Genomic DNA, 15,867 nt, shown 5'->3' with positions numbered 1-15,867 from the left:
TATGGTTTGATATTGTCGTTGTATGATCGTCTTTATTTGCTAAGGTGCGAAGGATAAGGGCTCCTCCACTCGTGTTCCGTCAACCGGTGCCTCTTACCCAGCCTGCGTCGAGGGTCGCTACCGGCCTACATCGAGAACTACCTAATCTGCACCTGTTGTCAGAGTCGTGTGCACGAAGGCTCCTCCTCAACCTGAGACTCTGGCTTCTACCATCCACTCAATGGGTGAATCTTCCCATGCTGATTGTGGAAAGGGCCCGTCGAAGAGATGGCGAGTGGTGTTAGAAGTGGATCCTCAAGCCAAAACATCTTCGAGGGGCGACCTTCCCTTGGCAATGCCTGAAATTGACGGTAGTGCCAACCCGGTCGCAGAGGCTATGCCTGTTGTGAGCGATCAACAAACTGATGTGGGGGAGAGATGGAGTCCTGAGGCTGCCATTGCTGTGTTGGGCGGCCCTTCATCATCCCGTCCAAACCACACCTCTTCTTCGGTTGTAAAGAGGGGAAAAAGTGTCGTGGTTGATGATTACGAGTCTGACTCCGACCTCGATCCTGATGACGTTAGGATGTTCGATGAGGGCTTTACCCGAACTGCGGTAAGAGCGGGAGGTCCTTCCCGAATACTTGAAATTCCATCGGACCTCAATCTTCTGTGAGACACTGTGGATTTTGTGTCGTAGTTCGACCTTCTATGCTCTGCCGCAGAAAGCGGAGCTCTTCAGGATGTCAGCGACGCCGAATTGTCACATGGTGTGGCCGCGATGGTCCTGAGGGTAAGTTCTTTTTCCTTGTTTGTTTTTCTTTTCTTTTTGCGGCCTTGGCCTTTATCAACTTTTTTCTTTGTTTTCAGTCTTACATGCTGGATATCGAGAGTGCTCGCAGGACCGAGACTCGAGCCAAAATTATTCTGATTATGCTTGAAAAGTATCGGCATTGTCGCAACAAATGTCGTGAGATGCATGAGCGGCTCAGGGCGGGTACTGACAACCAATCCCTCGGGAGGATTTGGAAAAAAGGGATCAGAAGCTAATGCAGTCCATTCGCAGGTGTAGTGAGCTTGAGGCACTGCTTTGTGCTAAGGGTAGAGAACTTGAGTTCAGAAAGGGGGTCGCTGCAGGGTGAGAGCATCTTCAGGAAAAAGTGTTGTTGTTGCAAGCCGAACTTGATCAGAATGCCGCTAGAGTAGAAGCTTTGAGTGTAGAATGGATGGGGAAGTTAGTCGAGCTGGAGAGAAAATTAGCCGAGTTGTAGAATGCCGAGAACGCCCGAGCGTCGGCTTTTGCAAGAGCGAAAGCGTTGGAGGACACTATCCGCGTCCTTCAATCTGAGTAGGAATCCGAGAGGGCAACGACCACGCTAAGGAAGGCGAGACTCGAAAAGCGCATCGGAGAGATTGATCGGGAGGTTTCAAGCCTCGGGAACCAAGTCATGGCGCTCAAGGCTGAGATGGTGCAGTTGTTGGCTCAAGTTGAATCTACCTATACCGCCATTCCTTGTCACTTACATGAGCTTTGGGTCCATGCTGAGGCCCAACGAGACATATACAAGGGTTTGTGAGAGGCGGGCAATGTCTCTAAGGCTGCTTTTGAAGAAGCCCGGGCGAAGGCATACGAGGCTTGTGTTAATTGTGGCTACGACCCTGCGACACTGGAGGCCGGCGAGGACGCTGATATTAAGGAGAAGTTTCCTGAAGACAATGATGGGGAGAACGACGGTGATGACACGGGTGAAAAGCTGCTACTGCTTTAGTACTCTTTTTTGTGTTGTTCATTTTCGTCTTTTTTGGGCCCATTTTGTCCTTTTGTAAGGTGCGACTGTTGCGCACGTATATATAAACAAAACAATTGTTTCGCCTTTGTATATCCTTTGATTTTCTTTCCCTTCCCCTTGCTTGTTACATATCTTTTGTTTTGGCGTAGACCTTTGGATTTTTTTTTGTGTGACAAGTCCCTAATTTTTTGATTTGCGAATCCGACCTTGACCGGATCGAGTAATGCCTTGTCGCGTGAGTCCAAATGAAGTCGCTTCGAACTCGTACGCCTGGGCGAGGTTAACTTCTGATTTGTCATTTTAGGCGGTATCATCCTTGATTCAAACGAGGTTGAATTCGGATCCACCCTTTTGGTCGAAGTCATTCTTGACTTGAACATTCGAGTGGGATTAAGTTCAAACTTGCCAACTTAGGCAAAGTCAATTTTTTTATGTGTACTCGAGCGGGGTCGAACTTGGAACCGCCATCTAGAGTGAGGCCCATTTCTTACTTTATTTGAACAAGTTTGAATTTGGAGTCGCCGTTTCGGGCGAAGTCAATTTCTGACTTATTTTTGAACGATTTTGAACTTCCTTTTATTTGACTGTGGTCAGCGGCTGTAAAGGTATTGTTCCGAACGAGGTTGAACTATAACCTACTTGTTTTGACAATTGTCGATGGCCGTAAAGGTGTTAATTCGAGCAAGATCGAATTGTGACCTATTTGATTCGACGATGGCCAGTGGCCGTAAGGGTATTATTTCGAGTAAGATCGAGATAGTAACCTATTATAACTCGAGCGAGGTCAAATTCTTCTTTTGGCGATGGCCATTGGCCTTAGGGGTGTTATTTCGAGCAAAGGTCAAAATGTTAACCCGTTATATTTCAAGCGAGGTCAGGTTGAATTCTTCTTTTGGCGATGACTGTCGGCTGCAAGGGTGTTATTTCGAGCAAAGGTCGAAATGTTAACCCTTTTATAATTCGAGCGAGGTCAAATTCTTCTTTTGGTGATGGTCGTTGGCCGTAGGGTGTTATTTCAAGCAAAGGTCAAAATGTTAACTCGTTGCATCATTGTTATGTAGACTTTTGGAGAACTTTACAGGTCGTCGTACCGTTTATGCGTACGTCAAGGTGAGTCCCGGTGTACTCAATTTTATTTTTGCTAGAGAATATTGGGTGTTCCCTGGGTGAGTCCCAGTTTTGCTTAGCTTCGCTTGCATTGGAGAATACTATGTGTTTCCTGGGTGAGTCCAGTTTGCTTAAATTCTCTTGCATTGGAGAATACTATGCATTTCCTGGGTGAGTCCCAGTTTGCTTAACTTCGCTTTTGCAAGAGTTACTCCCTTTTTTTGATAGTTTTTCAGTACCGAGATATTTCTGTTAGATATGCTACGGTTTAGGGGGTTTTGCTCCGTCATTACTTGTGGGGTGGTATGCTACGAAACCATTTCTGGGGGTGTTTTGGAGGTGTCGGTCCCTCGCTCGCGTGCCCATACGAGTGCTCGCATTCCTGTTTGAATCAACAAAATAGTGAATATAAACCAAAATGGAATCGTCTGTTACGTCGACCTAACGAGCCGGTGAAAGAAGGAGCGGCGTCGTAGGGTTACTCGCTTCGTCTAGTGCTCGAACGATGGTTTTAGATTTGGCGTCCATGTTCGGCTTCGTTGCTAACGACGTCTAGGCTTTTCACGGGTTGGGTCCACCTTACTTGCTGAAGTATTGAAATCGAGTCCCAGTCCAATTTCGTCCGATTTGCACAAGCAATAAGAGAAACATGTCATGCTTCATTCATAAATTATCCAACGTGTGGGGGGATGTGAAAGTAGGGCTGGATGTGCCCACTCTTTCAAAAAACCATACGGCAGGCTGTCGCCCCTTCCCAAGGGGTGGGAATACGGGTCAATATGTAAGGTAGATATGTCAAATTGGGTTATGGTCATGCCAGACAACCGTGATCCTATTTTAAATGTGCATATGTCGTGCCAAACCCATCGTTACATGTGAGGCGTGGGTTTTTGCACAGACATTGGTTACGACTTCTATTTTATGTAGCAACCTGACCTAGATTGGTACGGTTATCTCGAAAGCTTACCTACCGCTCTTTCGAGTGGGTGATTATGCCGATATGGTGAGGCCATGACAGCGTGGTAGTGATATTTCGCTGGTTCTAGATCTAACGGAAACTAAGAAATTTGGCTAAGAAATCCCCATAGACGGCGCCAAATTGTTTGACCAAAAAAGTACTAAACCCTTTTGTTAAACTAATTATCATAGATATGGAAGATAAATCTTAGCCAAACATAATTAACTTTAGATCCAAATATGTCGAGTACAAAAATCGAAGAAGAACAAGAACATGTAATATTTCTTAAGATAATTATCGTATATCAAATGTGAATGATAGGCTTACATCTAAGACAAGTTTGCACCATAATCGTGGAAGCAAAGAAGGAGAAGATAGAGAATTGTTGATAACTAAGAGATTCCTCTTGTTGACTCCATAGTGATGGCTATAAAAAAACCTCCCTTCTAGATCTGGGCTCAACTTCCCATATATATATATTAACAATTTTTTTATTTATCTAATAGTCTTTGACCGGCATACTTTCTTATGACTGTATCCTTCATCGCTCGCCCAAACATTACGCTTGTTCTGTGATGTAAGCTTTCCGACGGTTTGACCCTGGAATGGCCGAGGTGCTCTTTTCTATCACGCCCCGTAGGTATGATTACGGCTTGATCGACCCCTTATCATTCCTTTTAAGAACAACCATTCCATGGTCAGATTTTGACCCATACAATTTCATCACTTCAATCACGTGCACATCTTTAATTTTTTTTTTAAAAAAAATACTAAAATGATAAATGAAAAAAGAAGACTATTTAGGATACGTTTATCTTTACATATTTTAGTACCCAACTACAATTTCTTTCTATAAAAAATAACTAGACATGAAAGCACATGATTCTAGAATGTCATATATAGCCGTTGTGTGATCGACAACATATAAAAGTCGTCCAATGAACCTCAAATGTCGATGAAACTTTTTCGACCACACAATAATATTGTTTACAGCTTGTCTGGTAAATTATAGTATAGATTTGTCCCCTAAGTACGTACTTCAAAAAATAACTTGAGAGGCACACGAACCTATTGAAGGCTTACTGGCAAAAATTTACCACATTAGATTATTAAAATAATTGAATAGTGATATGAAGAAAGGAAAAGGGAATGCTTGAAAGACTAATTAAAAAGAGTTTAGACAATTAATTGCATGAATGTTTGGAATGACAAATTAAAGTCAAAGAAAGTGCTAGGGATTGAGAAAATTACCCGTCTTTACCCCAAACTTATAATTATGATTGAGTGATATGTATTGAGTATTATTTTAATTTGTGACTATTTTTAAAAATAGTCGAGGCTCTATCGGAACAATTTTTATTTTTACGAGACAGGGGTAATGTCTGTGGATACATTATCCTTCTCAGACTTCATTTACGAGATTATATTGAATTTGTTATTGTTGTTATATTGTACAATTTTTAAGATTAATTAAAGTACTTAGTTTAATGTATTCAGCAAGTGCATGCAAGTGTTAGAGTAAAAATAAATCCGGATTCAAGTTTCGGGAATGAAAAAATTCTAATAAAAAACGTTTCCCTTTTAATAAACTTTACGAGATGCAAATTCAAATTAATTAAAACTTTAATACGATTATCGAGTACCGAAGGAAAAACAAAAAATAAAAATGTAACGGATTTGAAGTGAACAGAAAGGAAAAAGCTCCAAATAAAAGTGTGGTTGAGACTGACATAAAAAAAGAAACTCAAATATATTATTAAAGAAATAAGTGGGGAAAGAAAAAAGTCTTGATTGAGGAATGAAGCATATGCAACATAACTTTTGGTGGGCAAGTATTGTCAGTTGTTACCAAAGAGTGAAAATGAAGTCTAATTTCCCAGCAATTTAAGAATATTCTTTATTTCTTTATTTCTTTTTCTGTTATATATTTCGCTTTTGAGAGGGTTAAATAATATACTTTGCACTTTATATACTTATCCATTATTAGGGTTTAGTTTTCATATACTTTGCACATTATCCACTTATCCCAATTCCATTTCTCCAATCCATCTGTGGCCCCAGATAGTAGCCCATCACGTCACTATACCAAATTAACATTTTAATTAATTTTGCAATTTTATTAGCAAAAAACAAGAAAAAAATTACGTGAATTGGAGAGCTTAAATGAAATACAAATTTAGTATTATAATCTTTCTTGAGCTGAAGGACTATACTCTAATATAAAGTTGTACTGTTTTGTCATTTCTAAATTTAAAGTTGTTCTATTTTGTCATTTCTAAGTTGAGTGTTTAAAACTATGACTAAAAGTTTAGTAACTTTCTCATATTTCAGAAATAGCAAAAAATTAAATTTAGTGTCTTTAAAAAGAGAAAAGAAAATAAGAGCAGCCTTTTCTTGTCATTCTCAAATGTCAATCATATTTGTTGTCATTATATCAAAGAAATGAAATTGTTCTTATTTTTTTTGTTTTAAATTCTTAAAAATTTTCACGTAGTTAATTAGGATAATAGAGAATTGAAACGTCTAATTGAAAACAATGATCAAAATACTATTAAAAGTGGTACTTATGGTATTACATTTTGAATTGAGATCTCTTAGTACATTTTGTGTATTTTGCAAATACTAATTTAGCCATGACTATTTGTAAATACCAAACTAAAATAAAGTAAAATAAAATACTACTTTAACTTGAGTATCACACTTTAAATTCTAGTTTTCCTCGTATATCTTCAAAATTTGTACACCTTTTTTTAAGTGAGGCACAAATTCAAAAACAACTTCAATTTTTACTTTGAGTAATTTTTTCATTTTTATAAAACTGAATTTTTAGTGAAAAAAAATAAAAACTGAATTTTTGAATCCCAATAAATCCAATTTAAATACGAACCCCAATAAGCTCAATAAAATGGTATGAGAAAATTTTAAAACGAAACAATTTGGGATCCCGTCTTTTCTTCTCTCTCCGTCACTCTCACCTCTTCTCCGCCGACATCGCAACGGTTCGCCGGAGCATTACGGCGGCGCCACTAACGTCTCAAAACTCACTCCGTTTACTCGCCTGCTTTACTTCCACCGCTTTTAATTAACAGTGAAGTCGCCGTCTTTTGTATTCAGTTTACCGTTGTTTTCGGATTAATCAACACAAGGTACTGATCAGTTCGTAATTTTGGTCTCCGCTTTTATCATTTACTATTTAATTTTTTTTTAATTTTACCATTTCTAGAATCCTCTTATTTCCTCTTCATGTTTTAGATACTTTCGGAGATATTTATAGTGTTTTGTTTCCTATTTTTTTGATTTCAACCTTTTTTTTTCTTTATTGAGTTTTCCAGAAGTTTGGGATTTTAGTGTTGCTATTAACAAAATGAGTAATAAAGCAGATGAAAAAGAAGGAAAATTTTTAGTTTATATTTTGGTTTTCTCTGTCATTTTTGGTGAAATTCCTTTGTTCTATTAACAAAATTAGTAAGGGCATTTTGTGTTGCATTTTCAAGTCATTTTGTTAAGAGTTCAAGTTCTGTCGGTATAAACAGTATTTACATACGTATTTACAAAGCCAGGTTTAATTGAGGTAACTCTATATAATAATCTATAATCTAGAATAAATGGTTAGTAGCCTGTTATAATAGATTAAATTACATTGATGCTGTGAAAAATTCATTACACTGTCAGTGCGTATAACTTAAGTCCTTTTGTTAATAGCAGAGCTTGGTTAACCAGTGCTGTTTTGTCTCAGGAATTCAAGATGATCGGATCTTTTCTCACCAGAGGGCTTGTGTAAATTTCAGACTACCCTTATAAAGTTTTAAAGACTAGTAGTCTTAAATTTTCGTATTGCTTGAGTTGCTAAAGCTGTGATCTTTGATGTGTTGCTCATGCAGGATGGTTTTTGGTTATGCTTATCCAGCTTATGAGTGCTTTAAAACTGTGGAAATGAACAAACCTGATATTCAGCAACTGCGCTTTTGGTGCCAATATTGGTATCTTGCTGCTACATTTGCTTTTTAGACCTCAATGTATCTTGTTTTGAATCTCAGTTCCATCTCCCTACAACTTTTCAGGATCTTAGTTGCTATGTTGACAGTTTGTGAGAGGTTTGGTGATGCTTTTATTTCGTGGTAATCATAACGAACTTATCATTTTAATGTTAAAATCCAGCTTGCTATATTTTGAAAATTATGTGTTGATTGCTAGCTTTCTGTTGCATTGTTCTTTTTAAGGGTTCCAATGTACAGTGAAGCTAAGCTGGCATTCTTCATTTACTTGTGGTGCCCCAAAACTAAGGTATTCATATGTATAGTTTCTTAATTGAAAATATCAAATGTTCAGTCTTTCCATGGTTTCACCTTTATGTTAATTTAATTTGTTTTTTCATATCGTAAAATTACTGCAGGGAACTACATATGTTTATGATGCCTTTTTTAAACCGGTGATTTTAAAGCATGAGACGGAGATTGATCGAAATTTGTTGGAGTTGAGGACCAGAGCAGGAGATATGTTAGTTTTATACTGGCAGAAAGTGGCTAGCTATGGTCAGACGAGGATTTATGACATTTTGCAGTACATAGCTTCGCAGTCAAATCCACCTCCCCCAACTCAGGTTTTATTAAGATGTGTTTTACAGTTCATTTGCAAGCGCAATCATTTTCAGCATTTAACAAGGTTTTTACTGAATGCTAGTGTTAGACTGTTAGCATCTGAAGATCTTATTCATATTAGAGTAATTGCGTGCTTGTCAATCCGAAATTTGTGTTGTATTTCAAGTCTGGAATTTCCATCTCCAACTTTCTATGATGCATAATTTGAAGGTTAAGGAGTGATGACTCATCGAGGTCGAATAAACCCTTCTGTACAAATATTCAGCTGCTTAACCTTCAGGAGTAAATAATACATTTGTGACACATATGGCTTGGGGTTTCATAGATAGGTTAAATCTCTTTAGTCTAAGCATCTGATCCTCTTTATCACCTTCTTTATCTCTGGGCAACCAGACACCCTGTTGAACTAGTTAGTAAAAAAAAATTCCAACTGGTTTTTCCCATTGTATATTCCTGTATTCATGGCTTAGTTTTTCTAATTATACCGGTACTTTCGAGGTATGACCTAGGGAGGGGGGAGGTTGGGGGTTTACGTGTAGATAATAGCCAGATTATAGATAATATAAGCTGTTGAAATTTTTGGGGATTTGTTGAGTGGATTTGTTCGTTATTTCACTCTAATTAGGATTTGCTACTTAGAGGGTGTTTGGATTGGCTTTTAAGTTGGCCGGATCAGCTTTTAAGCTTTTTTTTCAATAGCTTATTTCAGTGTTTGGCAAAGTCAAAAAGTGCTTAAAATAAGTTTAAAACTGTTTAAAACAAAGCCAAAAGCAATAAGAGGGTGTTTGGATTGACTTTTAAGTTGGTCGGATCAGCTTTTAAGCTTTTTTTAATAGCTTATTTCAATGTTTGGCAAAGTCAAAAAGTGCTTAAAATAAGTTTAAAACTGCTTAAAACAAAGCCAAAAGCAATAAGCTAGGCAACCCCAACTTATTGTTTTTTTGGCTTAAAAGCTATTTATGCTAGAAAGCCACTTTTTTTAAGGCAACCCAATCAGGATCTTACTTTGCCTATTAGGGAAGTATATTTTAATTGGAGCTTGTCATAAATGGGTTAGAATCTGAGGGAAATTTTCGTTGCTGGTGTATTGCCATGCCTCATGTTAACTGCATGAATTGACTTCTCTACCTCCTATACAAAATTGTGCACAGATGTTTAATTGTAATGTTGAGTAGTAATCCCTGTTTTAAAATATCAATGTGTGCTGCCTTTTGAAATTGAAGCCACAAAGGCAAAGCAGTAGAGGTCGTCAACCCACAGCAACACTGAATCGCAGATCAACTGCTCCAGCTGATGAACAAGCATCCCCAGCGTCCTCTGAATCGTCCAGTGAGAATGAGGCAGATGCAATAGAAGACGCGGAGTCATCTAAAGCTCCTCCACCATCTTCCATTGCAGCTGCTTCTCTGAACGCGCAAAAAGCAACTCCATCCAAAACCCTGGTTTCGACTGCAGCTGCTTCTCTGAACGCACAAAAAACAACTCCATCCAAAGCCCTTGCTGAAACGACAAAATCTTCAGCATCTGTTGATACTCAAGTAATGCAGATCGATTCAGTGCCTTCCTCAGCTAATGAAAGTGTTATTAACCCTCCTCCTGCCGAGACAAACTTGGAGGAAGCGAGTCGAGTAACACGTGCCAGATCAAGGAAGACAAGGGCACAAAACCCTTGATTTGTGACATCAAGTACTTCCACATGTTATTCCAAAAATGTGGTTTAAATACGTGGTGTAAAAGGAATTGTTCTAGGTTAGTGAGTTCAATGTACATCTGGCAAATCTTATTTCATTCATTACTTAAGTTGTCCATGATTTTTTAGCATGGATTGAAAAATATAAGGCTTGAGTGGGTAGGACTGCTAGATGAAATTACCTTTCATTATCAAATATCCAAATTAAGGTACTTATGTTTGTGCTCAGCCATTGGAGATGTAAATTCATAATTCCGTATGATAAGATGGGTGCTGGCTTTTAGCTGGTGCTTGCACAGGAAAATGATCATTGTGCATACATATAAACATCTGGTTCTGCACAATAATTTTTCCCTCAAATTGCCCTTCGAAATCCCGATTACATTACTACAACAACATACCCAGTAATTAGTATAATTTCACAAGTGGGGTCTGGGGAGGGTAGTGTGTACGCAGACCTTACCCCTACCTGGCGAGGTAGAGAGGCCCGATTACATTACTGCAGGCACAATTTATTTGAAACGTTAAGTCAAATAAAAAAAAGTATTGACACGATACCTTTCATTTTAATCTCGTTTAGTCTAAACGTTAGAAATGTACATGTAAATGCTATAGCTCATTGCCTCATTCACAATAACCAGAAACACCAAATATTTAAGATCTAGAAATAGTGTACATATTGCAGTTCTCTTCAATATTATCCAGAATCACAGTTACACAACTGCAAACTAACTTGTTTCATTGAATTCATATCCAAGCCTAATACCAACTTTGGGTAATCTTAAGACTTGTATTCCTGTGAAGCATATTGATATAAAAATCTGCATAATTATATGCTGAAGTTGCAGGGTCTTCCCTGAAACCCGGTTATTTCATACTATAATAAGGCTAAAGCCTCAATAAATAATTAACGTTATTTCATAGGTTATCTCCCGTCCTAAACCGCTTACTGATAGTACGTAAAGTTTTGTTTAGATATTTACAGGTTTGTTAGAAGCCTTATTTCTGTGTATCTTCTTGAATCCGTATCTGGAGTTCAATGCTTTAACCAGGTAACTCCACTTTTAAGAATGTTCAATGCCCCATAGATCAGTAGCGCTGACCTCCTGTTCTGAGCGCAACCAGTAATCATCATCTATCTGCAATTTATGGAAGACCATATGTGGATTAGAATCAGTGTTCTTAAAATCGAAAAGCACAAGAAAACATGGTCCACGAGGCTTGAAGTGAAAAGCAAGACGTGAACTTTGAAGTGAATTGCACATTAAAGAATGGCAAACATATATGAACTTAGTACTATAATAATCAAATTGCAATCAAAATAACTATTGTTAGCATCCAATGTACAATAATGCCGATATTAATCCTACTAATCAAAGTTGAGATTCAAAAAGTGACTGCTTATTGATTGGATTGCTGTGTGTTATTATTTGAAGTGCACACTTCTCTAACCACATGATTTAACCCATAAAGCGATATTTGCATTACTTCCGTCGCTTTAAACGACAAAGAAAAGGTGTTTAATGACACGGATTAGAATATTATTCAACTTTGGCAACAGCAACCAATAAATTGGGGGGGGGGGGGGGTTCAGTCAAATACTTACACTGGCATGAGAAGGTACTATTTTGTGAACACCTGAGAGCTTAGAGGTAGTTGAATCTAAAGAGCAAGGAGGTACTGAGGATAGGTAAGCATCATCCATCTTTTCATCAGCAGTCAATGCATCCAATTGTTTTGTGTGTTTGATGGTTATGTCCTCATGTTTCCAACCTTGTTTGCTGCATGTGTTGATAATCATGTCAGTTATCAGTGCTTTGAAGCTTTTCGCTTATACAGTAGAAAATGTCTTTACTTTTAACAAGAAACTACTTGAAAGAGAATTAGGAAACCTGCCAAGCTATACATGAATCAATAGTTGTTATAAAGATGGAGAGACACTTGTCATCTAGTGGAGATACCTCAGGAGAAACAAATCTATCGGCCCTGTTGTGCTTCTAAGAACAAGCCTATACTGCTTCTCTGGGAAATCGAGATCCTGTTACAAAAAATAATGGGATCAGAGTCTAGACTCCTGTATATTGTTTGCAATTTTCAATGTTGCCAAAGACCAGGTTACTCACCTCACATGGATCAGGAACTTCAATAAGACTAGCATCTGGAGCTTTTATAGCAATAACAGTTTTGTCCTGTGACAAATGCCACAAACACTTTAGAGAACTGAGACACCATCACAAATCACAGATGTAAGAAGTATGTTACATACCCTGAAATGAGGCAAGCTCATGATATCTTCCTCCGTCAGAAGGAGGCTCCTGAAGAGTCGAACCAGATGATTTTAAGAAATTGATCACATTTTCAAAATAGAAAGAATTGCATAAAGAGAAAAAGAGCATACTTCTGACAATTCACATCAGATTCCAGGGTCCTGATTTGCTCTAGTTTTTCCCTGTAATGAAAATTGCTTTCATGCTCACATTCATAAAGTAAAAAACTCAGAAACATTTCTCTCGTTGATGACAAGTTGTTACCAAACCTTATGCAGTTATCAAGTCGCCAATCCTCTGCATTTAGATATTCAATCTCTCCCTGTCATTTATATGGAAAGAAAGGTTCAGTTAAAGAATCAGAATGGAAGAATATACAGAACACCCTCACTCCTTCCTGTCAAAAGCTATTACTAGTAGTTAGGTGCAAACAAATATTTTTGCTTCATCATATTATATTGTTTGCTCCAAGCTCTAACTCATAAGCTTCTTAATATTTAGTGCTTTTGTTTGTACAACAGCTAGCCACCACATTAATCAATTTATAAGCACCTTCAATCTAGATACTTGATCATGCAGCCCTCGGGATCTGGTTGACGGAAACCCTCTGTTAAAGATAAATCCAGGGGTCATTACCATGTAAGGTCGTAAAAAACTGAACCAAATGCACAAGTGTATTACTTCCAACATATACGACTCTTTGTAGTTTTCTCAATTAATCCAATTCCCTCAAGGACATTCGTGATGTCATAAATTCTCCTCTTTGCCACCTGTAGAACAAGAAAATAAATGAATTAGTATCCCACATGAAGTGAAGGGAGCCAAATGAAGGAAAAGAAGAACAAAGAATATTTTCTAGTTCTTACTGATCCACATTCATAAAACCTTTAATAACATGTATCTTCTCCAGATTATGATGCAGGAGAAAGTTTACCTTCAAAACATCTGCAGAATGGTTCAAATCGAGGGATCCATCTTCGGCCTCCTGAAGCAAACTAATGAATTTCTTTGTCAATAAGCCTGCCAGAAAATGGCATATTTATTACTAGCCAATAACTAAAACATCAGCAAAAGCAGAAGCACCTGGTCATATAAATTACATCTAAACAAAGCAGCTTACCCAAAGAGTTGTCAAACCGATAACTGCCACCTAAATTCAGGTTATCAAGCAGATCTGCGTTAAGAAAAAAAATAAAAAGAGAAATTGATACATTAACAAACTTGGCTGGAAAATCAATGCATATTTAGTACTCCATATGATGCCTCATTCTAGGACCTGCATTTATTCCTGTAGCAGCTGATATGGCATCTCTAGAAGCCTTTCCTTTACTGGATTTTTTAGCACGTGCACGAGCAGCTTGTCCAAGGGGAGAATGATTGGCTGCAACAGTCGTCTTACAAACTCCATATCCACAATTATCATCCTTAGACTTTTCAGTTCCATTGTTCTGCTTCAAGCAATTGAAAAGCTCCATTAGTATGAAAGATATAGAGGTCAAAATTTTTGTCAACGACATGAAAACAAAGAAGCACTTAGAACACCCCCCCCCCCACCCCACCCCACCCTCAAAAAAAAAAATCAATTGATTGCTATGTTGCGTGGACTCTCCAAAATAGTTGCCGCACCCATGTCAGATCTTCTAAAAATGCACTACTTTTGGAGATCCGACACACACTCATCTATATTTTTGGAGAGTCGGAGCAACATAGATTGATTGTAATGATCAATAACAATACTTGTCTCCCATTAAGCTGAGTCTGTTACAAGCCAAATGTTTTCTGCTACAATTCTTCTAAAATCTAATCCAAACGCACACGTAATCATTCGTTTTAACACAACGTCACAAACCAAAAAGAGAATTCTTTTTGTGTCCAAACACAACTTAGTATCAATGCAATCTCATGTCCTGTTATGATTGTACGATCTCAGAACTGCGAAATGATTAAAAAAGAATCATCATAAACATTTATTAGCAGAAGAATATGTATAATCACCAGTAAAGTTCTAAGAAAGCCTCAGTATAAAGGATTAGACTACTGTAACTTAGCATGAATGGTGAATGCTAAATCATTCAACTGCATGATTATTGCTAGAGGAATTAATAGGATTGAGGTACTAAATAACACAAATTAAGACAGTATCTCCAAAAGTAGCAAAAGATAGAAGAAATTCCACTAATGAAACATGCCGACAAAAAGATCATGACTTAAATTGAGAGAAAAGTTAATTTAACTATAGCATGAAATACAAACTTACAGAAGAAAGCATCGTATCAACGTTTAAATCTTGAATAATAATTTAAATTTTTGAAAATTGTGAAAGTTAGTATAGAGATTGCATAGTCCAATATAGTCCTAACATGTAAACTCTAACATATAAGTTAGAATAGATGATGTATTGATTATAAAAAGAAGGTATCGTTAGTGGAGTAGTAGTTTTCATGTAGCTTTTAAATATATAACATACTTTTTACAATAAAAATCAATGTCTAATCCACGCTAAAAAAAATTACTACCACCTGTCCATATTATTAACTTAAATACTTGACGTTTCAAAAAAAAAGGCGCTTAATGTTCTAATAAGCAAAGTGTTAATTAGGTATCTAAGTGAATGTTTAAGAGAGATAAATAGTACTAATGCATACAAATATTTTGATAATCAAGGTACGTCTTGCTTAAGAAGTGCGCGGGACAGTAGCTAAGTTGAATTTTCCTGCTCTAAAGCATTCAACAACGGAGATACAAAAATTTAAACATAGGGAGAAAAACTAAAACAAAAGAAAAAATATATTAAATAATTTAAACGTGTATAAAATACAAACTAGTACGGAGATCACGTAATTTAAAAAATAATAAAAAGGAGAAAGCTAAGAAGACAAAAATACTCACCGGAGCAGAAACAAATGTAGACGAGGCAAATAAATTCCGAGCTACGGGACGAGATTCTGAGCAAATTTGAGACATTAGATGAAGTGGAGCTAATGATAAGTTGAGATTCAGGTTAAGATCCACGTTTTCGCCGGCGGTAGACATAACCGGCAAACTGCAGAAGCAGATTATCAATCAAACGGCGTTTGAACGGAAAAATTTTGGAAAAGAGGAGGGCTTTGTTGTGGAAGCTTTGAAACAGCGGGAATGGTAAGAGCGTGTAAACTGTGGGGAGGAGGCGCTCAGTTTCGAATCCGAGGGCCCGCCCGCCCACATTTATGAATATATTTAGGAAATTTCATGTGGGCCCAGCTATGGGCCCATACCTCTCTCTTACTTCATACTAATTGTAAACATAGCACGGTATGACCAGTTTTCGGATTTGTCATTCAAAAATAGTCAGCGTTTATGAAATCAATGAAAAATAGCCACTATTTTGCTGCAACAGAGACCGGTCCAGCATAATATACTGGAGTTCGGTGCACCTGTATATGAACTCCATCATATTATGCTGGACCGGTATACTTTGTTGACTCCAGTATAATATGCT

The 15,867-nt window shown here is 37.6% G+C and overlaps 2 protein-coding genes across 2 annotated transcripts; one reads left to right on the top strand and one right to left on the bottom strand.

Moving 5' to 3' along the window:
* The first annotated feature begins 6,730 nt into the window (after positions 1 to 6,730).
* LOC107781703 (HVA22-like protein i) lies at positions 6,731 to 10,426 on the top strand. Its single transcript, XM_016602442.2, has 7 exons — positions 6,731 to 6,980; positions 7,571 to 7,611; positions 7,716 to 7,814; positions 7,896 to 7,952; positions 8,055 to 8,118; positions 8,228 to 8,434; positions 9,656 to 10,426. Exons 2-7 carry the CDS (start codon positions 7,580 to 7,582, stop codon positions 10,103 to 10,105), a joined length of 909 nt encoding a protein of 302 aa, XP_016457928.1. The 5' UTR covers positions 6,731 to 6,980; positions 7,571 to 7,579; the 3' UTR covers positions 10,106 to 10,426.
* Positions 10,427 to 10,934: 508 nt separating this feature from the next.
* On the bottom strand, positions 10,935 to 15,573 carry LOC107781702 (transcription factor E2FC-like). Its single transcript, NM_001325320.1, is given in 13 exon segments — positions 10,935 to 11,261; positions 11,729 to 11,903; positions 12,084 to 12,160; positions 12,246 to 12,311; positions 12,389 to 12,437; positions 12,521 to 12,571; positions 12,659 to 12,711; positions 12,942 to 12,996; positions 13,071 to 13,159; positions 13,324 to 13,409; positions 13,510 to 13,563; positions 13,666 to 13,837; positions 15,279 to 15,573. Coding segments are annotated over 13 exon segments (1,146 nt in total). The 5' UTR covers positions 15,423 to 15,573; the 3' UTR covers positions 10,935 to 11,186.
* Between the last annotated feature and the right edge of the window lie 294 nt (positions 15,574 to 15,867).

The sequence above is a fragment of the Nicotiana tabacum genome, chromosome 12, assembly GCF_000715075.1.
Source record: "Nicotiana tabacum cultivar K326 chromosome 12, ASM71507v2, whole genome shotgun sequence".
NCBI classification, from domain to species: domain Eukaryota; kingdom Viridiplantae; phylum Streptophyta; class Magnoliopsida; order Solanales; family Solanaceae; genus Nicotiana; species Nicotiana tabacum.
The sequence above is the reverse complement of the archived record's forward strand: the minus strand, read 5'-3'. Positions and strand labels throughout refer to the sequence as shown.

Coding starts and splice junctions, on each gene's coding strand:
- LOC107781703 (XM_016602442.2), top strand. CDS start 7,580: ATGATCGGATCTTTTCTCACCAGAGGGCTTGT. Junction 7,612..7,715: donor TTTCTCACCAGAGGGCTTGT/GTAAATTTCAGA, acceptor TTGCTCATGCAG/GATGGTTTTTGGTTATGCTT. Junction 8,435..9,655: donor ATCCACCTCCCCCAACTCAG/GTTTTATTAAGA, acceptor TTGAAATTGAAG/CCACAAAGGCAAAGCAGTAG.